Source organism: Apus apus, chromosome 18 (assembly GCF_020740795.1).
Source record: "Apus apus isolate bApuApu2 chromosome 18, bApuApu2.pri.cur, whole genome shotgun sequence".
Classification (NCBI taxonomy): Eukaryota; Metazoa; Chordata; class Aves; order Apodiformes; family Apodidae; genus Apus; species Apus apus.
This window is the reverse complement of record NC_067299.1, coordinates 2,199,859-2,224,069: the sequence shown is the minus strand read 5'-3', so window position 1 is coordinate 2,224,069 and position 24,211 is coordinate 2,199,859. Positions and strand designations below refer to the sequence as shown.

At 40.6% G+C, this 24,211-nt stretch overlaps 1 protein-coding gene across 1 annotated transcript; it reads right to left on the bottom strand.

Moving 5' to 3' along the window:
• Positions 1-3,762: 3,762 nt before the first annotated feature.
• FOXN1 (forkhead box N1) lies at positions 3,763-22,470 on the bottom strand. The gene is made up of 8 exons (XM_051635926.1): positions 22,351-22,470; positions 20,103-20,606; positions 17,895-18,005; positions 12,739-12,866; positions 11,859-11,955; positions 6,812-7,019; positions 5,900-6,427; positions 3,763-4,025 (listed from the first exon to the last, which is right to left on the bottom strand). The coding sequence occupies exons 1-8, from the start codon at positions 22,468-22,470 to the stop codon at positions 3,763-3,765; spliced, it is 1,959 nt and encodes a 652-aa protein (XP_051491886.1).
• Positions 22,471-24,211: the final 1,741 nt, after the last annotated feature.

The following is a 24,211-nucleotide window of genomic DNA, read 5'->3' as shown; positions in this document are numbered from 1 at the left end:
GAACATTGTCTTCTGTTTGATAGTGTTATTTTTATGATAATTAACATTCAAGGGTTGGTTGGTTGTTTTTTGTCCTAGACACAAGTGGCTGTTTGCATGATGTGTTTGGTTTAGGCTGATTAAGCAAACATAATTAGCCTTGGACTGGGAAACTTCATTGTTTTGCTTCTTTCTCCTCCTGTTTTCAGAGTACTCCTTAAAATGGTCTTTAATGCACCAGCTCTACAGGTTCTAAATGTTTACTGTGCTATAAATGTTCTATAAAGTACAAGATAAGGATTGCAGAAGATAAGGATTATTCTTCTATATAAGCTTCCTATATAAACATATAAAATTTATATAAGCTGTATTAAAGTTCTAGATAAATTTCTATATAAGCAAAAGTAGTGAAATAAATATAGGGTTTTTTTTTTTACTTTAAGAAAATAATTGTTACAGGATTGTAATATTAGGATGACTCTTTCCTCATGCACCCATATTTTAATGTGCATTTCCCTTGTGCTTCAGAATGATGCTAAACTGAAGCAAGACAATAATATTTAGATGTAAGAGGCTGAAGGGGGTGAGGGGAGGGGAAACCCAGACAATTTATATTAGTTAATAACTTGCAGTCTTTTTTTTTTTTTTAACATGACTCTTTTTTAATGTAAGAAAAATAATGTAATGACTTTTAACTTCTGTGAAATGTCGAACCTTGTTAAATATGGAATTCATTGGAGAAAATACTTCAAGGTGCTTAGAATAAATAACTTTATATAGTGAGGACAAACCTTTCTTGTGTGGGTACAGTATGACCAGAAAGTCAAGCAAAACACATACAAAAAACCATGTTAGAGTGTTCTTTTCTCTTTTGTTCTTTATGTCTGATCATTCTTCAAAGAGTTATTACCAAGAAAAATACAGAATACAGTGTGAGATTTCTCCACCTCTTCCTGTGCTCGTGACCGTGTGTCTGGTGACAAGCATGGAATATATTGGTGCATTTGGGAAAACACCTCAGCCTGCTCAACACAGATCACAGGGTGCAGGGATGACACACAGGAATTTACAAATCATGAATGAATTGATACGCCCAGAAATTATGAGTCTTTAACACAGGAAGGGTGGCTTTTCTTGATTAAAAAAATCTGTGAATCAGGACTTTCTGTAGCAGGTATCTTGCTAAAGTGTTGTCCAGAATCACACTCCCAATTTGAGTGGATTTTTCATATGCCATAGATTTGCTTAAATCACAAATATTTTACTACAATTTTGCTGTGTTTCTAGAGTGATGGACCTCCCTGATGCCCTTCATCTGGTGTGTTCTCACACATTTTCTTGACATCATCTCCCTCTGTCAAATATAAAATATGGGGAAGGTTAATTTGCAAATCGTGCAAAGATCTGTCTCATTCTGTGTATTGGCCGTGCTGTGGGTCACTGCACGGTGCTCAGTAAGTGCCTTTGCAAGGATTTTATAAAGGGCTAACAAGAATTTGATGCAAATAGTGATTGAAAGGAGTTGAGAACTGGGTATCTCGCTCCCTGAGACCTCTGGAAATGTTGATCTGTGCACCCAGTCTTTGGTGTTTGCAGTGAAGAGAGTGTGGAGAGAGTCTTCACCTGGGAAGTCCTTAAGGATTCAGGTAGGAGTCCTGCTGAGGTCAGAGTGGCTGTTCTCTGAAGTTCAGTAAATGTCTTGGAGGAATCTGAGAGGGTCTGGACAGATGGTCCCACCCCGGTGGTGGGAAGGTGCTGGCACAGGAGTGATGTCTTCTATTGAAGTCAGAGAGAGCGACTCAAACACTGTGGAAGCCAAGCTCAGCACATGCCAGATCTGTTGCAAACACTCACATCTTTATAGGTAACACCATTGCCAAAATTAGTAGTATTCTTTGGCTTCAGAGCCATGCTGACACCTGTGTGCAGTGCCTGTGTGCTGCAGAGCAGCTGTACAAAACCACACTGCCCGAGTGCAGGGCAGGGGGCCAGCCTGCTTTTATTTTTCCTCAGTGCATGGTTATATTAGGTTATGTGTGTTTGATTCTTTTCCCAAAAAAGGTATCAAGGGTAATGTTCTTGCTCTTAAAGTTTGTACTTGGTAGGTATTTGTTTGGAACATGGTAACTCTTAAATTACATTGAATACAGTGTTTAGCAGCTTTATACTTACTTTATGCTTTAGGCTTATTGTTTAATATGCACATTTCTAGTTATATGGCATACTTATCTTTTTTCCTTACTTCTTTATCTAAATGTTAGGATGCTCAAGAACTGATTCACCTAGCTCTAGCATGTTTGCATAACTTTCTTCCTGCTGGCTTGTTTTGTTTGTCATGTTTTTTTTCCCAGAGCAGCTGGGCAGATTTGACTGCATTTCTTCCTCTGCTCATTCTGTTTGCAGGAATGCAGGGGAAGGGGCTCAAGCCAAGTGAGGATTTCTTGATAGCTGCGTAAGGGATTACAAAGCTGCATCACATGAATTCTTCCTAAACCTTCTCTATCCTTCTGCCCCTAATCTGGCTTTGTTTAGACTCTGGGCAGTAGGCAGGGTTGAGGGTGTGGATTAGAACCTGGGTTTGGCTTCAGCCTGGGCTGGCAGAACTCCACCTTGCTGTGAGCAGCAGCTCATCAAACCTGCATGCCCTTTTTTAAACAGTGCTGCCTCCTTCTTCTACCTGGCCTGTCCTTTTCTTTGTAATTCCCTGCTGCTTCCGCACGGTGTCACAGATCTGTCGTGTCACAAGCAGCACCTTTGTGGTAAATCAGAGAGAAAAGCGAGTTCCTAAAACTGGCCACTGAAATGCCTTAGTTTAGCTCTTCTCAGGAATCACACGCTGTCCTAAGGCAAGGGCTAGTTCAGCACCATCATCAGCCCTCCTGGATGTGTCAGGTGTCAGCTGGGAGCTGAAATAGAGAGGCTCTCTGGATTTGGCTGCCTGCAACAGTTATGTGCCCTCTTTTATTAGCATTTTTCAAAATCTTGATTTCATAGTTTAAATAATTCATCTTACTGTTCAGTTTATGTGGATAAAACCAAGGGAATTAATGTGAATGATTTCCAGCCAAGTAAAAATTCTATTGAATTGTTTTGTTCTTTTTTATTAAAAAAGCAATTTTATATTTCTTTTTAAACACAGTAAAACTTAAGATTTTTTCATGACAGTATATTTGTTGCTTTGGTTTAGTCTGTCAGCAGCTAGTCCTCTGTCTTACAACTTGCAGTTTCTGTTCTTGTTTCTCAAAACCCAGGACTTCTTTCAAGGGGACTATAAATGTTTCAATATGCAGATTTATTTTATTTTATCTTTAGTGGTCCATGGCAGATGATGTTGATCTCCTTGGCTCCAGAAAATAAGTTAGATTATTACAGAATCACAGAATTGTCATGGTTGGAAAGGACCTCTGACTTCTATGTCCATTTGCAAGCAGCTTTCATTTAAAACAGAAGAGAAAAAAGTTTGTTTTCCTCTCACAGTCATTTGTTTCTGGAGGATGCAGAAGATGAGTGGCTCGATAAAATGATGTTGACCAGTTCAGCCATTAACAATATTATATTTAAATAATGGTTTGGTTTTTGTTTTGGTTTTGTTGTGTTTTTTTTCAGTACCTGGCTGTAGAAAGTTATCATAGTAAAGCTACATATCCTGCGGGCAGGTTCTGGAAGAAGATTATTCTTGTTCTGATGGACATGGTTTCAGCTGACAGAAATCAGAAAGGTGAGTGTGTGTGATGGTTAGGACTGTAGTTAGACGAAATAATACTAATTAGATCGGTGCGTGGTTCACATTAGTGCTATAGGTTTGGATCCAGAATTACTTAGGTAGGCAGGAGACACTGTATCCAATTCCATAAAGGCAGAGTAAAGAGTGGTGAGCTGTAGGTCGGGGAGGTTGCTGTGGGCAGTTCCGTGCTGGATGTTGCCATTGTTGCTGTTCTCCATCTGGCAGTGAGAAGGGAAACACTGAGAAGGTGTTGGAGATGATGAAATGAGAACTAGAGGATCCACAGCTAGGCTGTCATCTTTCAGCTCCTCCCAAAGATTTCCTGTAACAAAAGGGATTGATTCAGCTTCCTTATATATGCTTTGTGAAACATTGTTTTGTGGGAGAAATCAGTAACTTTACGGTTGTGTGTGTGTTGTAGGTGTAGGTGCTCTTAATCATTTGTGATTGAGAAAAGGAAGAGGTTGTTTATAAGGTTATTATTTGTCTCTGTAACAAATTTAAATGTGGGAGAAAGCAGCATTAATTTAAGAAAATTATTTCACTTGATAAATGTCAAGAATCCGTTGCAAATACATCCTTATAAAGCATAACTTCTATTTGAAAAAAACCCACAATGGTGTTGAGAGAGGAAATAACCCTGCTGTCTTTGTAAGAGATGGAAGAGCTGGTGGCACCTCGTGGGATAACTGTGCCAAGAGCTTTACTTTACACCTGGCCTTCTCATGTTCTTGTGGAGTAGTGTTCTTTGGATTGCAAATGAAATTACTGGATGTGTGAGTGACCTGAAAAATCAGAAGATTAGAAGTGTTACTGTTTTTCTAGCATGTACCAACATGAAGGCACTACAGAAGTTACTGCAGCAGGGCTGTATTTTCTGTATTCATCACTGAAGATTTCCTCAGCAGGGAGATGTTGCTCCAAAGCTCTACCCACCACCTGCAGACTATCCAATACTTGGCCCTTTTGCTAGAAGTAGTTTTATCTTGGGAGAGCTTTTGGGTTTTGTTTTGTTTTTCATGTATGTTTATGTATAATGATTTTACTCCAAGTGTGCAAGCCTGTTTTAAGTTCTAGGACTTCTAATTTGAGATGGGATTGTTTTAAAAAGAAAGCAAAAAGCTTAGATAAGATTAAATAATTCAAGGTAAAGAGCAAGGACAGAGGAAAGCTGGAATCCTACCACAATGCTGAAGCACACAGAATACTCACAGTACAAGTGAGCATGCTCCAGATTAACTGAATGGAATGGAAAGAAGTTAAGGGAAATGAATGGAATGTGAGATCCAGCTGCCTGCAAGAGGAGGAAGCTGAGGATTCAGAAAGCTGTGTTGTTAATCTTGGCCGAGCAATGTGGGCACGGCAGGATTGCAGAATGGTTGTGCCAGGACAGTGGCAATTGCACTGCCTGAGTCATGTAGATTATTAAGGCTGCTTTTTTTTTTTTTTTTTTTTTGCTTAGTCTTTTATGTTACTTTATGTCTCACTTCTTGTCTGTGCAGGAAGGCAATTTTTGTCTGTTGTTTGGTGCAGCAAGAGCTTTATCAGTTAGAACCCACAGGTTTTGTTTAAGTGTACACATAAATATATATACACATAAACCTGGTGGTGGTTTTTTCTCATTTGTGCATGGAAAGCCATGTTCTTGGTGTTCAAATTTCTGCCTGCTCAAGATTATTACATTATTTCATATAAAGACTTTACTGTCAGCATTACATGACTAAGTATTTAAGAAAGATAATTGCTCAGAGCAGAGGTTATATTAATGCCTTTGAAGGAGTAAAAAGCATTCTCCTGAGTGGAGGGAAGGTTTTGAATAAATAGTGATGAAAAAAAACGTTATCATGTTAATTAAATCAGTTCTCATTGTGTTCCTCATGTGACAATTCTCTTGCTAGGCACCAAATAATTGAGCTTGATTGGTGTTCAGTGGAAAATGTGTCTGAACTAAACCATCACATTTCCAATGCTGGGCTGCAGTATTTAATATCAACAGTTGTAGTAAAAAGTCATTCTCCTGGGAAACTTTCTAAAGATACACTGCAGAATTCCATGCTATGCAGGGTGAGGTAGCCCAGCAGGCTGGTGTTTCTAGCAGGGCGAGGACAAGTGCTTCTCAAGAAGGACCTGCAGGCTGGATTGTGATGTGATGGAATAAGCCTGACCCTGCCAAGTAGGAATGCCTTAGATACCCACCTTGGAGATCAAAATCGGTCAGGGACGGATTGAGAGCATCGATATCGTTGCTGAGGTCTCCTTCCTGCAGGAGCGTGTCCTGCACTGTCCTGGCCGTCGAGTGCTCCGCCAGCAGCTTCACCCCGCAGCTCGGGGGGGTCTGCGCGGGCAGCGGCGAGTCCTGCGGGATGCTGGGCTGCGGCCTCAGCTCGCCCTGAGCCTCCCCGGACGGGAACAGGGGCTGAGGGTCGGGTGGCTGTTGCATTAACGTACTCGAGATGGGCGGAAAGCCCTGTGGCGCCGGGTAGCACCCCGTCTGCTGCCCCCCGAGCAAGCTTGGTAAGGGGCTCTTGGCATGCAGAGCTCCCGATGCGTGGATGCCGTGCAGGGGCTGGGGTATCCCGGCGGAGAGGGGGGGCTCGCACAAGGAATGGGGTTGGACTGCCATCTGCCTGGAGTGGGATGCACTTGCAAGGCCAGTGGGACTGCAGGACAGGATTGAAGATCGCAGCTTTTCGCTTTTGTCACCTATCAGAGTGTCAAGCTCTTCTGCAAAACAAAACGAAAGCCCACGACATCCTTATTCCTATCAGAGCCTTAATCTGCATAGCTTATCCGTTGATTTCAAACTTTATTCTATAGCACTTATTTCAGTGTTGTTTTAATCTGAAAGTTTAGTGAGATGTCAAGAGCAAATGTTTTCCTGGTGAAACTTCTTTGTGCCTACTTGGAAGCACCCCTGCCAGACCAGGCCTTATTAATTCTCCTTTTTAATTTTCTTGTTCTTGTTTTGCCAACCCCATTGTAACCAGGAAAAATTCTTAACTGGTTTCCTAAATCATGCAAAAATTCTCTTACACCCCTTGGTGCCTATTGCAAAGGGAAGTTCTGTGGACCAGGGTTTGAGAACAAAAGCCCCAACTTATCACTGACCTGGCTTTGCCATGCTCTTCCTTACAGCAACAGGGTCTTTCCTCTTCCATTTCTGAAGCTCCTCCTGCATCTTATCGATTTTGGCTGGATTCAGAGCCCACAAGCAGCCTTTCCGAGAAGAATTGCCCGACTTGTTCTCCACTTTCTCAAAGCATTTGTTCAAAGATAAGTTGTGCCGCACAGAATTCTTCCAGCCATCTGGAGCTGTCTGGAAAAACAAATCCAACCTAAGAATGGAACTTCAAGAAAAAACAACAACAACACCCAAACAGATGTATTTCTATGCTTTGAGCTTATAAGTTGTGTGGTTAGATGATACTTTCTGCAGTGTGGAACTTGTGTGTTAGAAGGAAGCCACAAAAATGTTGCAGTCCTGTTGTGTGGGAAGAGGAATCAGATCAAATAGTAACTGAACTTCTAGGCAAGAAAGTTGGTTTTGTCAGAGGGGCTGCTGGATTATTTTTTTTTTAAGAGTGAGTTTGCAAATCACAAGAATTAAGTATGTAAAGAATTATATTCTAGAACTGTGAGCTAAGAGGAAATCCATCTTCTTAACCTATTTTGGAACATCCAGAAAAATTTTCTTACACTTAGTTGAAGGACTGTGTGCTCCTTGACTCAAATCAGGTGTCCAGGCAGACTTCAAAATAATTTGAGCATCCTCCTGCAGATGCACCTTTGTGTGCTAACCAAGTAAATCATCAACTGGTTTAATCACAAGCCCTCCAGAGGAGATAGAGGTTTCTACATCTCATCACTTTGTCTTTTTGCTTTTAACTTATTTTTAACCGAGTAGTGGAAGGTGGAAGGTTCTTTGAACAATACATACAACTTCATTTAAATGATTCCTCTGTTTTTATTTAGGCCATTGCTGATCAATGAGGGGTGAGATTCCTGAGGACAGTTTTCCATTCAACTGCAAGAATGGAAAGAAAAGAAAAACTAGTGCAAACCCTTGGGTTATGAATTTTATTTTTTTTTTACAATATTTTTCTTCCTGATTGCTTGTAAAAGAACTTGGAAAAGGAATATTGCTGTAAGGGATGATGAGGGTAATACCCTCATCTGGGCATGCCCAGATTCTGAAAGGAAAGGCCTGTTTCCTTGCTAGTCTGAAATACTGATCTTGGACCAAAGGCACTGTGTCCTCTTATTGCCTGTAAGGTGTTTTTTTTTTTTGTATTTATTTGATTTCACTCATTTCTGCTTCCTTAGTCAGGCAGCCAGAAGACACATTTGAGGGTCAAATGTAAGACTTGCCTTCTTCATTAAAAAAGATTAATTAGTTGTGGAAGTTAAATACATGTTATTTACCAAAAAAAAGAAGCTATTTTCCCTTCACAGCAGCACAGTTTCTACCCTTTTAGCCCACCTGATGTCAGCATTTCACTGTTCTGTTATCCAGCCCCATAGGAGAGACAACAGGCATTTCTGTTAGCAAAAAAATAAGACAATAAAAAACCCCTTCAAAACCCTTTCTGCCATGGGGTAATGCTGGAGATGATGCCTGGTTTTTCTCTCTTGCAGATCATATTCCAGTTGCTTTCTGGCAGTTTCAGAAGTAAACAAAACTGTTCCTCCTAGTTCCTCCTCTTCCTGTTCCTCCTAAGATCTGTACTTAGCTACTGAGTGACCTAAAGGAATATTCCTGTTTCTTGCCCTACACGTGAGGCTGCAGAGCCCTCTGTCTGTATCTAGACAGGATAATTAGTGTTTCTGCTAAGCAGCAGGGAAGATGGGAGTGGCATGTGTTTCTCAGAGGTTTTCAGAATGTGTGGGGGTGTAAACCATGAGATAGTTTTAGAAAAGGAAGAGCAAAAAGTACCTGGATTTATCCTGGAGACTGCTGAACAGGTTCTTGTGTTGAACCTGGGGCTGCTCAGCAGCAAAAAATAGTGCTTTCCCTGGCAAGGCCCTGGAGAGCACCCTGGCAGGGTGTTCATGTGGCAGCTCTGTCACCAGGGTTTGATTGTCAGTTAATGAGCTGAGCTTTGGCTCATGAAGTTGCCTTCATCTAGTTGGGATCTCCTTGCTATGGCTCCTTTTGCCACCGCTGCCTTGAGCACAGTGTGGGCAGAGCTGTGTGGAGCTGGGCACTGCGAGAGAGTGCTGCTGGCAGCTCCACCACACCACAGACCTTTCTAACCTCCTGGACCACTGGCAATAACTCCAATTAACAAGATTAAAGCTTTCTGTTAGACTCACTAATCACCACAAAGAAAAAAAGGATGACAAGCAAAAACTATGATGGTTCAGACCCATTGATCCTGACCGCCTCTTGAAGTTTAAAGAGTTCAGTGATCTTGCAAAACCCTTTCTCTTTAAATCTAGGTCTCAGGAGAAGGGAGAGGTACATCAAAGAGCAATTCAACTTTAGCTGTGTAGCTGTTTTTTTTTTTTTTTTTTTTTTTTTTTTAGGACGTAGGAGTTGGATTGCTCTGTTTCAACTAGAAATGAGATTGTTGCATCATAGAAACTGAATTTGCTGCGGCAGCGAATACAAGTTAATTTGACTAGGCTTGTATCATCTCATGTCTCCCAGCAAGGTTCTGTGTACACTTGTATGCTGTTTCTCTCCAGCTTAAATTGCTTCCCCTCCCCCTGTTGTGCTATTTAGTGAGTTCTGGTAGCAACAATAAAATGTTCTTTGTTTATTTTTATATTTATCTTGCTGAGGACTCTGCAAAAAAAAAAAGGGGGGAGGACACAGGATATTTGCTTCTTGCCACATATTGGTAATTCTGTGGGCTGCTGTAAAGACCAGAGGTAGACAGGGCTCAGTGCCCATAAGCATAATATTTGCTTGATTTTTCCCCCTCTCCTTATCTTAAGAATAGAACTATTCCATCATTTGACTGTATTTCTAAGTCAAACGCAAAAATAAAGGCATCACAAAATAGTGAAGGTGCTGCTTGTACCTCCTGCACCTTCTGTTCCTGTACTGCACATGAGGGCAGTGACCTCATTCTCATGGATTTTTAAATTAATTAAAAAGGAGTTGGTCTCCAAAAGGACAAACCACCACCAAAATCAACTCCTGTGGAATGGGCAAGCTTGGATCAGTAAGAAGGAAAAAGTTTAGATGAAGTATAAACCAGCTATTTAAAGGTGTGATAGAAATATGCCAGCTGTACAGATGAGAGATGTCCACACACATCTGTGCCTATACAGACAGATAAGCACCTGTCTGCACATTTACACACAATATAATATATAAATGCACAAAGTCTGGTTGAGGAAAGGATATATATCCCTCATGTCTCTGCTGTGTCAGAATAACTTCAGGAGCAGGAAGGTGACACCTTCCTCAGTCTTGTGCCCGAGGAATTCTGTGCCTGTTGGCAGCAGCAGCAGCATTTGGTTTGCAAGCTGCTGATTAATTTTATTAATCAATTGCTTTGTAAGACAAAGGGGAATGAATTCCAGTTTGGTCTGATGAATAACCCTGGACATGCCTGTAAAACATATTTTCAATATTCCCACCTCTCTGCTTGGCACTCGTGCTGTGTTTCTAGAAAACAATAATGAGATAAGGATGCACCACTTTGCTGCGGGTCCTGTGATCTGTGCACTATGCTATGAAGTGTAGGGATAAAAATATCTGGTTTAAGATGCTGTGGCCTAGAACCTTTTTCACAATCCTCAAACTGTGTTGCTTTGGCTTATTCATCATTACTACAATTATTTTTTTTTAGAATTTTTTTTTGCAGCTGGTGGTAAATGCATGGAAAACTGAGTTAATATTCTGTAAGAAACAAAATACAAATATTGACCTTTATTCTTGCTTTGAAAATGAAAACAGATGTACAGCTACTATGTTTTCTGTGCAGTCTTTCTTCCTTTCCCTGTTTAGGTTACTGACATTACTTGATTTCATGTGTGTTTATCCTACAAAGCAGTTGTGTCCCTGTGACTTAACAAAGTTAGAGAGCTTCAGATTGGTTTCACACTCATGCTGTGATGGGATACTTCTTGAATTATGGTGGCAGACTTTATATTTTATATTTGTAAAGAAATAACGATGTAGCTAGTGATTCTTTTTGGAGAAAATCTGGAATTCTGGGAATACAGAAGTGTAGTGGATCCCAGCAGTTCTTCCTTCATGGTAACGTGTTCTTTGATTACTGACATTCAAATTTATATTTTCAGACACTTTTTTCCTTAGTGTCTAAAACCATTGCAAAGTTGCATCAGAATATTTCTTTTTAGTTATTCCTAGTGCTATTTCTTAGCTCAGATGTTTGAATTACCTTTCTGTAGCTGTTTTAAATTTGATTTAATTGCTGCATGTTTATTTGCAGTAGGAAACAGGACAGATTGTTGTTGCCCTACTTTCATTTTTGGGCCTTGCTGACACTTGCAGGTCACCTGATCTGGACTCTCAGTGAGGTGTTTTTGAAGACTCAGCAGTAATAAAGCTCTGTGTTGAGCAGCAGTTGATGATTCTATCATGGCTCTTCCAAAAATCTTAACTGTAATCCTTCTACTCTTGGGTCATGTGCTGACTAATCTCTTTCCACTTCCATTCCAAATGCAGGAAACCATTCTTTTATGGCATGGCTTTCAATTTCAATAGTATCTGCTACAAACCATACACCCTTACCTCCACCAGCACTACTGGGTAATTATGAGCTTAGCACCATTTCTCACATGTTCTGCTTTTCTCTGTACAGTGCAGGCAGGTGATGAAGTTGCCCAAGACGGATATCCCAGCTCCAAAGCAGAGCAAGGTAACCTTGAACCTCTGCTTCCACATGAGTCTGGAGGTGCTATTGATGGCAGAGGAAGTCACAAGACCAGTTCTGCCTGTGTTTGAGATCTGAGAGGAAGGAATGGAAGTGTTGTTCTAAATATTTATCCTTTTCACAAGTTGCTAGTGAGGAATGGCCACTTGTTGTCTACCAGCAATCACGGAAGTACATAGGTATAATTGATTTGATATTAATCTACTAAGAAATTATCCCTTATGGACTGAATCCCCTCCCTTATCCCCCCTGCTGCCAGGTAAGCTTAGGGAGAGATTTGCCCCCCTCCCTGTGGAACTCACCTTAAAGTAAGGGAAGTGTTCCGTCATGAAATTGTAAATCTCACTGACTGGCAAACTCCCTGTTTTGCTGTTTTTGAGTGCCATGAAGATCAGGATGCTTTAAGGAGAGAAAGAAAAGTGTTTTAGCCTGTTCTTCTGGACTCCTTAGAAGGAGAAAAAAAGAGTTTTTCACAATGTGTGTCATTACTCTGGCTTTCACTGCTGCAGCATGAATTGCAAGGGTGCTTCTCATCTCCATGCAGTTGTTCATAAGCCATCTCCTTACACTCCATTACTTCTAGAGGTAATTGTCAAACTGCACAGTGTCCAACCTGGGTTTAAAGTAATTGAAAGGGGAACCAAGACCACAGCCTTCAAATCCTGCTGGTGTATACTTATTTAAGGTTGTGCTTTAGTGCTTAGACTGATGAAGGCCTCATAGGGAATATCAAACTGACAGTGAGAGAAGGTATAATTAAAATTGTCTGATCTACTCTGGGGGCTAAACCTGTGCAGTGACTGGCATATCTGATATGTTTTCCAGGCACTTCCTTGCCCTGGTAACTGGAGGGAAAAACCAGTGTTAATACAAGGAAAAGCCAACTAAGAGTGGTTAGTCTTGTGTTGATGAAATTTGCAACAACTCAGGTTTTGTCTGAGAGAAATGTCCAGCTGTTGTGGGGGTGATCAAGGCTGTTCACATGCTCTACAGCATTTCATTTCTCCCTTGGCCCCAGAGTCTGGAACATGCTGTGGTTCGTGCAAACAGGACAGAGCACACTGGGAACAAGACAAGTAAGAGTAAGCATGTTATTGCAAATTATGCTGGAAATAGGCCATGGGCAAACACTGTATTTCCTGTAACATTAGGATTTGAAAAAAGAATAAAATAAATTATTACCTGTAGGAGTAGATGGGTTTGGGAAACAGAGGCTGCTGGGATTCTTGACTGCTTTGAGGGGCAATTCTTTGGTAAGGGTAGTGTGAAGAAGTAATGTAAGTCACAGGATAGCTGCCTCCTGAGGGATACTGATGATAGAATAAAAGAGAGATTACTTAGCAACAAGTTGCCAAAAACATTTCTTAATAACAGTGTTAAACTATTTAATTGTGATGGTGTTGTCCTCTGCCTACATTTAACAACATTTATGTCATGCCAGACCTAAAGCCTTTCTAGCATGGTACTGAAAATCATTAATATTGCTGGTTAATGCTCACAGAGTAGACACAGCATGTGTGGAGAGGAGCTCACTTCTGTGTTGGCTGCTAACAGATCCTGTTGCAGTCTGTTCCAAATTGAGTATGTAAAAACCCAACAACTTTATTTTATTATTGCCTGTTCTGCTACTGAGTTGTGAAAAATAAAATAGTACCCTATTAATCATCTCCAGATCACAGAATCATATCTCCCTTGAGCAATCTCTTTTACAGTTGAAGTATCTCGCCTGCTCATCCACCCTCATAACATTTCACTATGCAGACAGCTAAGTCAATGTTATAATTTTATTTACATTAAAAAAAACAGAATAAAGTACCTCAAAAAATGTGCACCAAGAAAAATAAGTCTAGTAAGTAAAATCACTGAAAACTAGGAAGAAACAGGAAAGTTTTTGTGGAGCCTGGTTTGGTTTTGTGTGTTTTTTTGTTTTATTTAGGTAGAGAGGGATCTACAGATTCTTATAGATTAGATTCTATCTATATTATTAGAGAAGAATATGTCCCCTCAAGTGCATGTCATCCCATGGGGCAGAAGTGTGGCAGAGGAGGTTTTTCTCACAGGTGGTTTTTGTGTTGCCTGAATCCGTGTGGGTTCCCTCACAGGCAGCACCAAGGAACAGCCTTCTCCAAGAGGCCAGGAGCTCCACTGCTGTTTAGCACCACCTCAAGCAGCTTCTCTTTTTTCCCCATTGTCTTTATCAGAAACCTAGAAAGAATAGCTGGGACACCCAAAATCAGATAGCTTTGCTGCCCTCACCTCACCCCTGGAAACAAGCAGCAGAATGTGACCTGAGACTGAAATGCCAAGTTATCTTCAGGAGATCTCTGAGCCTGTCCAGCCCTTCAGACATACTAAAGACATGGCTGGCCTGTTGTGTCACCACCATGATAGAAATATGTCAATGGAAAAAAAAATAGGTGGAAGAGGGGAGATAATGCAGATAGCCTGGATTGCATCAGGGTTTCTGCAGGCTTGTTCTCAGTTTTTTAACACAGCAGTTGGTAACGTATTTTTCTTTTCAAAATTAGTTTAAACCTGCTGGCAAGCCATTTTCAAGAACAAAGAAACACTACCCTGCTAAGGGAAGATAGCAGCAGTTGGTTCTCTGTGAGGCAAAGGCTCCCACTGAACTCAGGGCACAGTGTGAGAGGAATTTCTGCCTCTTGCAGATTAATCTTCCCAGATGCCAGGGCTAGGACATGGCCAAAATTAGGAGTCAGATGTCATATGCTATTAAAAAATGTGTGTGCATGCCTTCCCTAGTACTCAAAGACTGCTGAGCCCTGTTCTGGTGTTTTACTGTTTCCTTCTAGAACTCTAGGAGGTTTTTATGGTTCCCCTCAAAGATCATTGTGTAGCTTTCGAGACTTGCTGGGAAAATGTTCTTGCTGATTAGTTTACACTGCTCCTTAGTTTCTTATTGTCAAACCTATTTTTGGACCAATAGCTTCTGTTGCTCTTTGTCCCCTTAAAATGCCTGTGAGAGGTTATCATAGGCCTGCAAAATGTTCATTGTTTATACATTTATTCTGGATTCTGAATAATTTATTTCAGTGTCTCAGTAATTCTGTTGCCTGAGTTTTTTACCTCTTTGCGTTTATCTTTCTGATATTGAACTGGAACGTGGAAAAACTTCCCAAATACACTACTTTGTTTGCTACAGTAAGCAGGGTGGAAGGAATGAGATGTGCAGAATTCATCATGTCCTGGCTCACGGAACTAAACACTGGGCTAAGCTGCAGTCTCCAGAGCAGCTGTGAACTGCTTCCCGTGTGCAGCTCTGGGCTGCCTACTTTGTTGATTTTGTGAGCAGATTTTTGACCAGAATAGAAAACTGGGCAATTCACAGACCCATTTTGATTTTATTGGTTTCAGTGGCTCTTTGAAAGGAAGGGATACTAAGACGGGACTGGTTGTGATGTCATCGCAAGAACTGGGTGTTTTGGGGATTATTTCTGTTTTATTGGTGCCATTAATCCTTTCTGAGGGAACAGAGGCTGGGGAATGGTCTGGTATGACAGGCTTGAGCTGGTTTTACAGTAGTGCAACTGGCATGAAAGGTGTCCATGTTTTATGGTGGGTGGGTAGGTGACTTCAGTAAGTGTCTGCTGTTTCAGGTCAATAAGAAGTAATTTTTCTTATGAGTCACCATTTGTGTTGCACTCAGCAAAGGGGAAGGTGAGGCCATTTTATCACTGGGACAAAATGAACAAAGGAGTTGATCTCTCATCCCTGTAATGAGAAGTGAGGTGCAGTTTGAACACCCTTCACTTCAGGCTGGAGGGCCTGTTCTCTTGAAGTGCAACTTCCTAGTGATTTGCTCCATTCAAATTTGAAATGTAAAATGCTAATACTGGAGCTGTTTGATGCAGAAGATGTTATTCCACTTCTTCTCAGTCTTGTATCACATGATCTTTCATTTCTAGTGTCTGATTATGCTGCATGGGCAGTAATTCCACCTGCTATGACTTTGGCTGCTTATACCTATTTTTTTTTTTCCCCTCTGAGTAGTAGAACACGTTGCCACACTTTTACTACAGTAACATTAAGAAGCCCAGATACTGAAAAGTCTAACAGAAACCTGCTGCCTGGGAGATCTGTCACAGTGCCAGCCTGCAGGTGGATGGAAGACTTTCCTCTTGGTGCTTGTTGTGTCTTGCCCAGCAACCCCCAGAAGGTGCATTTCAGCTTTAATTCTGTAGGTTTTTTGAATGTGGTTTGTGCCAATGTATAGTAATAGCAGAGGTATCAAATCAGCAGTGACAGGGGAAGGGTGCCTGCTTAGAAATTAAAAAATATTAAAATGAAACTCCAGTTAGCTGCTTAATTCTGCTAAAGCAACACTCAAACCTGACATTTATATTGTGTGGGAGATGTAAGGTGCTGCTGCACAGCCACAATGTCTGCACTGCAGTCCCAGTGGTGAACGAGTTTCTATTTGCTGCAGAGTTTTTATGGCAAGTTAATCCTTCATCTGGGATCCCCCCCCCCCCCCTTTTTTTTTTTTAATGACTAAAATCAATCAATTTGTAAGTTAGGATGGTAATGTAATGTCACCTTCATTTTTATGAAGCTCTCCAAGGGGCTGATAGAGTTAGTCCTTATTTTATTCCTCTCTATATACTGTCATGATGAGACATCTTCCTTGGAGTTGTTGTGGTGAGGGGGGGATTTTATAATACACACTTAAAAATATGAAAAACCACTGCTGAGGTTTGAATGCTTCTGTTTGTCCTTAGTAATGGTTTACAGAATTCCAACAAATGAAATCCCTAAACAGTAATCTCTGACAGATGATTTAATTTTATCAATGAACGTAACATTCCCACGTATGTCAATTGTTCTTTCTGGTCATTCAGCATCTGTTTTCAGAAGTTAAATTTCCTTGTGCAGACAGTCATGCCAAAAATAGCCTTTCTTTTTCCTCATTAGGGACTAAACCCTGATGAGGAATGGTATGTTCATTATTTCAGTGACTCAGACTGGTAACATCATATAATTCACAACCCCAAAGAAATCTCATATGGGAACCTGTTTTCTTTGCACCCTTTTAAATCACTGCTCTTCTGATCACATTTTTGTACTTCCTGAGCAAACTGAATGAGATGGTACAATTGATTCCACAGCATCAGTCACTGGGATCAAAGGAGCTGTAACTCAAGTATGAGATATGTTCAAATATTTTACATATATGAATTTCCTGTAACTTTAATTCAGTTTTAATTGTTGAGAGTTTTGGTAGTTGTGCTGGTTTTGTGTGCTGATTTCAGACTGTATCTCTGAAAAATTCTCATTGCCTTGATTTCACCTTCAATAAGTTTTGGGATCTTGTTTGTTTTATCTTCCTCAATGTCTTTGTTACTGAAAATGTTGTACATGCAGATAAGGGAGCATAAAAGAGGGAAATCTCAACAGATTGAACCACACCACCTTTTACATCTAAAGAAAATTATGTAAAGACATTTCAGAGTCATGAAAATTACTTTCAGTAATGCATAACCTCCCTGTGTGCCACGTGTTCAAAGGTCAGCAGACCACACTCACTAATCTTGATAATTATGTACTGGGAGCCCATGTAAGATCAGGTATATATGTATGATTTTACAAGGATGTTGTGTGTTTATTGCTTTGGAAACAGGGGCTGACAGGTGCTCAAATGACATCTAACCATGCTCAAGAAAAACAAGATGTCGGTTACTCCTGCATGGTTTTCGTGTTAATAATACAGTTCCATTATGGAAGAACAACCTTAATTTTGCACATTCTTATGCATCATCAGCATTATTGTCAATTATGCTGCAGCTGAATAATCTTTCACTGGGGATGATGTAACAGAGATTGCAACAGAGATGTGTGTGCCATCCAGCACAAGGGAATCTTGATGTTGAAATTTTGCTTGAAAAGTGTTTTTCTGTGTTCAGCCTGCATTTTAAAGTACACAGTCCCATATATTTATGTTTTTATTCTGAAGAGAAAACACTATTAATTTCCTGGGATACTGAAATTCCAGCAGTTATGTTAATAACTTATCTGGTTTCAAAGCCACTTTTCCTGAGTATAATGGTGAAAATTAGTACCAAGATTCCCCGTTTTTACAAGGTTGTTTTGCGTTCCCCCCCCATTTTTTTTTTTTGGTCTAGATTACAATTTAAAAATGCAATTAGATGTGGTTTTCCTAAGATCTCCTTGTCATAAACAAAACGTATGTACACAAACATAGCTGCATAAACACAAAATTCCCAGGTCTTGTTTCATCTGTCTGTTGTATTGTTACCATAACTACTGTAGCACCCCAGCGGGAGAAGCACAAGGAATTTTAGTCTAGATATTGCACTGACCTGATGGAAAGGGTGGGAGGGGCAGTACATCTGCTGCACTTGGGGCTGGTAGCAGTACAAACCAGGCTGCCCCTCCAGTGGGGATGTCCGAAGCTTCATGTCTGAATCCTGCTAGAAAATATTCAAGGAGAGAGTTCTTTTAATGTCAGGGGTTTTTTTCTCTACTAGAATTACTCCGTTTGTTGCTGTTCTGGTTTGTCTTTCATTAAGCTTTTTTCAACTTCGTTCTGTCACAGGAACTGTTACATAGAATTTGTTTTGTATACAAGTTGTTTCCTGCACTTGTATAAATACTGTTTGAAATAGGAAATCCCAGCCCCAGTTGCCTACAAAGAGCAGCTCAGAAAATGACAGTTCCTGTTGATTTCCCCCCCCCCTACATACACAAACTGCCCACCCCAGCTTTCATTCTGGGATGTGCACCTGTCTCTTTCTTTTTCGTGCTCCTGGATTGTATCTTGCAATCTTGCTGTCAGAACCTCAGGCTGGCACTGGAGCTTTGTCATTAGGTGGAGAGTGAGGGCTACAGTGCACAGGAAAGAGGTGCCAGAGCAGGATCAAGCTGGCTGGGTCAAGATATTGGAAATACAGTAAGAATGTGATTTATTTCTGCAACAGTGGAAATAAACATAAAGAAGTCTTAATTTCGGACCCAGCTGCCTGCCCTGGGTTCAGCACGGGGTGTGATTCTGCTCAGGGCTCAGGCTCCTGGCAGTTAAATGCTGCTGCTGAGGGCACCATCCCGTGTGTGTGGCTGCAGCTCAGACAAGCTGTGTTAAGCAGAGCTGAGCAGGAGCCCCAGCTGGTGACCAGCAGGGCAGGGGATGGTGCAGTGCCTTCACCTGCAGCCTGGGGACTCACCAAAGGCTTCTTCCCCCACTTCACATCCATGGCCAGGAAGGCTCTTGTGATAGCTGATGTCAGACATTTTATTTCAAGGACCTAGTAGCACTTATCCTTCTGTTTTAAAGCAAGGCTATAATGACCATCTTTTATGGTGTAGGTGAGTGTAGGGGCACAGGCTAGACTCCACTGGCTACCCTGGCACCAGGCAGTCCCACATCCAGAGTTAATAAATGTCCAAGCTATCTTGGTGACCATAGATGGAGTTCTTCAGCCCTGTCAGCTTTGCAGCTGTGTGTGGGCTGCTACTGGCTGCCTGAACAGGGGAGATGTTAATTAGCCAAACTTTTCCTGAGGAGTCACACTGACTTGGTGTGACTTTACTTGTTAAAGGGCTCCTGCAGGGCTTTACATTCTCTACATCTTGCAGCCCAGGGATTTGGGAAGAAAGCAGGAATATTTTTCATCAGCTGCTTACAGGTTTTGTATTAAACTCATCTGACCTAGATAAGTATTTATCCAGGAAATAAGATACTTAGATTAATTTCCTCCTTAACCTGAATGGCTGCAGTTGTCAGGTCTGTACCTGGGCAACATCCCTCCATTTCCTGGTAAATTGTCTTAGTCCAATTATGATATACATTTATATACATATATATAAATTTTAACCCCTCTTTCTTTGGGTAGCCTTTGAATTCTTTGCCTCACAGTGTTTTAGAACCAATGGTTAGGGCCCTCTTCTGGCAGATGGAGCCATTGGTTTAGTCTGCACTAGATGACAAAGATATTCTTTGCACTTTGGGTCACAGCAGAGATCTCCCGTATCTCCACAAGGTGGTAATTTTACCGTTCAGGGATCTCTGTGCTGCTCTATCCAGAATGTGAATTAGCCCAGGTACCTTTACACTGCACACACCATAAACAGATCTTATCTTTAATTTTAAGTAGTACTGTTGTCTTAAAGTTTGTGTTCTATTTGCGTCCAGAAAAAGGCAGGTCAGCTGAGGTGTTGTGACAAATCTGATACTTATGCTTGAAAAATACAGTTTTGTTAACTGTTTGTAACTTTTGTGTCTTGAAAATACTAGTTTGACAATCACCAATATAAAACCTGTTGTCAGCAAGAATTTGGGTATCTGGGACTTGTGTGTCTTGTCCAGTGGAAAATAATTTGTCCTTGTTCATCTTTCTGAGATGTGGTTTTCAGTAGAAAGCTTTACAAATAGATGAGTATCTATGCTGAGCTCTAGCCTGCAGCTTGAGAAGAGACCGTATAGTCCTGTAGTCACATTAAGAGGTAATAAAATAATTCCAAAGTGTATTTTTACCATTTAAAACAGGAAAAAATAAAGAAAAAATACTGACCATGACTTGTGAACCGTGATCTGGACCTGTGGTGCTGTATTGGAGGCCATTACACCATGGTTGGTCTGTGGAGATGTTAGGAACGTGTGTAGGAAATGACTCTGACTCGTCAGGATCCGTAGATCCTGGTAGACCCTCAAAACCATCAATACTTGGAGCGTTTTTGAATGGTGAACCTTCTGGTGGGAGGGCTTGGTGTCCTTCCTGGAAAACATCTTCACTGATCTGTCTCTTGTAAGGGTGAAAGGGGTTTCTGCTGCTCTTGAGAAACCTGTCATAATTTCCTACAGTACTTTCTTCGTAACTGTACCGTCTGAATTTTTCAGTGCTGAAAGATGGTTTGAATTTGTTCTTGCCACAGTGAATTCCTTGGCTTGTGGAATATCTTCCATGGATTTGATCCTGGGCTGGAGAAGCAGGGCTGGGGCTGTGAGAAGACTCTGAACTCTTCCTTTCTGTCCTGCAGTCTGACTCATATGCTTGGCAGTTATAGCTGGGGTTATCCTGCAAGGAATTATTGGCATCTATTTAGGATGAGTATGAACAAATATTTTTATTTCCAAAAAAATACATTAAAATATGTACTATTGATGACAAAAAAACATTACTTGTTTTAACCATCTTCATGCAGAGAAGCCCTAAAAGATCTAAAGGTTTTTCTGGTTACTTGGTATCCAAAAAGTGTTCAAAAGTAAATTAATAAAAGCATTGAGAAGACTGAAGTAACCTTAATTTGTGCAACCACCTCGGAAAAACCGGACATCTTAGGTAACTATTGACTAGTTGGTCTGACAATTTCAGGCAGAAGATGATGTATGATTGAGTGATGAAAGATTACATGACAGGAATATGATAAGTGCAAGTCTTGTCATATGCAAGTTTAGTCAAATAAGCTTGATCTCATTCTCTGATGGTGTTACAAGCTGCCAGATATGTTGCTAGTTACATCACTTCCTTTCATTAACGTTCACTCTGAGACAGGTAGGCTCTAGCCAGACATTTTAACCTTCTTCCTGTCTCATCTCCTCCCTTCCCTTTTGCACTTTAGCAAAAAGAAAATAACAGCTACTAAAGTGCTCTTTAATCTAGAAGAGAGAGACTTAACAAGAACTAGTGTCTGGGTCTTGAAGCTGAACACATTTAGCCCAGAAATTATGCATATTTTCCCTGACATCAAGGATGAGTAACAGCTTGGATGCCTTTTGAGAAGACGTGCCCAAGTCAGGAGCAGGTTAATTGTGCTCAGTGAGGGGAGAAGTGCAAGATTCTGTGTTCCACACCAAGTCAGAGCAGATTGTCAGGTGGTCCCTTTCTTCCTTCCCCCTCTACATCCAAGTTGCTCTGAGAGTATTTGAGGAGAGCAGGTAAAGAAATATATGCCTTCATGAAGACCCATCTTTCAAGAGTCCCAAAGCCAGTGCTTCCTGCAGAGTGGAGCAGGCACAGCTTTTTCAGTCACCTGCACCTGGGACTGTGTCCAATTGTAACATGTTCTGCCATGGGTTCCTGCAGAAAGCAAATCTGACCTGATGACCCTTTGGGCTTTTCAGATGAGCACAAACTTGCTCGGTTTGTAACTCCTTCATTCTTACTCCCTCACTCTCCTCTGCAGTCCTAATACGTGCACTTATGGTGGCTTTTGTTCAATAAGATTTCCAACCCTCCCTATATTTAGTTTTATATTTGAGCTGTGTAGGGATGGCAGGGCTGCCAGTGCTCCACCTGAAATTTTCATAGGTATAACAATGGTTATTTTGCTGTTGTTTGATGAAAATACTGTTCTCAGTTGTACTTCTGTTGGGGAAGGGAAACATGGTGAATATATAGGCAACAGGAGAGAGATAATATTATCCCAAAAAAGTCTCAGGGAATTCTGAAGTACTGGAAGGTGTTCTGTCCTGGCAGGGAGCAGGCAAAAAGATTCTGATGTCTCTCTGTCTGCTTATTAATTTATTTTAGAAAGAGGATGAGAATTACTTTAAACGTAGCATTTTTACTGGATTACTAGCTAGCTAGATTGCCTGTTTATAAAGTAATAGGATTTTAAAGCAATCAAATAGAAAATTTAGCATGGAGCTTAAGATTAGCTCAGAAGAATAACTAAGGTTTCCAGGCTTCAAAAGTGAAGCTCTCAGTCCTTACTTTGTTACAAATTAAGAAGGATGAGATTTAGTACAGCAGTTGCTGAATGTTCTATCTGAACTTGTGGTTCTGAAGAAAGAGAACAGAACTGGGCTGTCTTACTCACAGTTTGCTGAGCTGGGGATATTGAATCCCCCTGTGTCTTCATGAGGTCTTGTTGGTCCCTTTCCAGAGTGTCCGAAGAAGAAAACTTAATATTTGATTGATCTTGGAGTAGTGAAACCATCACCAAACCCACGTCAGGTAGAAATCCTGTTGTGACAAAATCAGATGGCAATAAATATTTTCTAAAACTTAAACTGGAAAAGAAACCATCTGGTTAAATGCAGATGACTACAGAGCTGGACAACAACCCATCCTAGAATTCCTAATACAGCTGCATTTTTTTTTTTTAGCTTTCAATGTTCTGTAGGTGCCATTACAATGAAGATGTGAGTTTATACGAATTTACAGCACATTTTTTATAAAAATAATGACTTTGTTTCTGTAGGTTCACAACTTAATGAAAATATATTGCTTTGGGGTTTTGTGAATTTAGCAATATTGCTTTATGGAGAGATGGTGCAATGTACCTCCACTGCTTTCAGTGGGACTGTATCAAGTAAAAGGTTTTTTTGCTCTCATTACTTAGACTGATGGTTACTACAGACTTCTATTTTCATTTTTTTCTCTTTTATTAGTACAATCCCTTCCACCATTTTGTTCTGTTTTGCATGATTAAATGTATCTGAGATGTGCAAACAACTTAATAATTCCATATTCTTGTTAGCTGTCTCTCCTTGCAAGTTCCCAATCTTTGATCTTTGGATACATGGGACATATCTGATGCTGTTCCTTAGATTAAGAGGAATAAATTTGATCTGGTATTTTGTTTTATATCATTTATTTATTTATATCACCCCCAGTCCTTACTCACTGTAACTATAGAGTGAACCTGTAAAAGAAGAACTCTGCTCCCCTTCTTATGTCATGCAGGTAATGCTGCACCAAATGTGAACCCGTGGAAAGGTGTCCTGGGTTTCTGGTTTAGATTTCAGGTGTACAATTTGGGGAAATAAAGGCACTTCAGAGTTAATTTGCAAACTCTTTGGCACGTGTTTAAATAGCTGTTAGGTAAATAACTAAGGGTTTTATTAGGTTTAGTTAACAAAGATGTATCACTTAAAAATGTGGAAAACCTTTTTTGCCCTTACAGTTCAAAGAGAAATCTGTATTTATGATGAGTAAGACTGCACTGCCTGAGGGAAGAAAGCACAATGGGGCTTGGAAATCAAGGATGAGACCTATAGCAGTATCTCAGGAAAAAATGGTGTTAGATAAAGTTCAGAAATGTCTTAGACACAGACTCTTCTCCCAGTAGCTTAACTGGAGGCTGATGAGGGGATGTGCTTCTGACTGACTCTGATCTTGAAAGAAGCAGGTGGGAAAACTGACAACTGGGAAAGATGTGTGTGTATATTTGTAAGTGTCCCACAGTGTCTGCCCCCAGTGCTGCTTTCCCACTTATCTTCAGGTTATACAGAGCTGTGTCTGACCTCTCTTGAAAACTGCAATTTTTCAACCCAGCTGTCTCATTTGTGGTCTTAAGCATTAGAATTTTACTAAAAGCTGTTGTGCAGTTATGATTCTTGCCTAATGACTTTCGTATTGCAAGAGACACTTGACAAATGGTCACAGGTAAAGAGGAAAGGAGGAACTTGGTTTCAAGAAAATCAGATTAATTAAAATAAGAAAATACTTAAGTCAAAAAGCTCTGACTGCAGAGTATAGTAATGCCTGAAGCTTTTCTGTTCTCATTCTGTTTAGCATGAGGATGTGTGACAGAACCAGATAAAAAGAACTTTATCTGAAGGGTTAGTTCAACAGGTCAGAAAGGTCTGGCTCTGCTTACTAAAGGCAATCAGACTTCCTTTCTGGAAACAAAGTGGTGTCATGGTTTTGTGGACAGTCCATACAAAAGGTCGGGG

Coding starts and splice junctions, on each gene's coding strand:
- FOXN1 (XM_051635926.1), bottom strand. CDS start 22,470: ATGGTTTCACTACTCCAAGATCAATCAAATATTAAGTTTTCTTCTTCG. Junction 6,428..6,811: donor GAAGAGCATGGCAAAGCCAG/GTCAGTGATAAG, acceptor TTTGTTTTGCAG/AAGAGCTTGACACTCTGATA. Junction 4,026..5,899: donor GACCGATTTTGATCTCCAAG/GTGGGTATCTAA, acceptor CTTTTGTTACAG/GAAATCTTTGGGAGGAGCTG.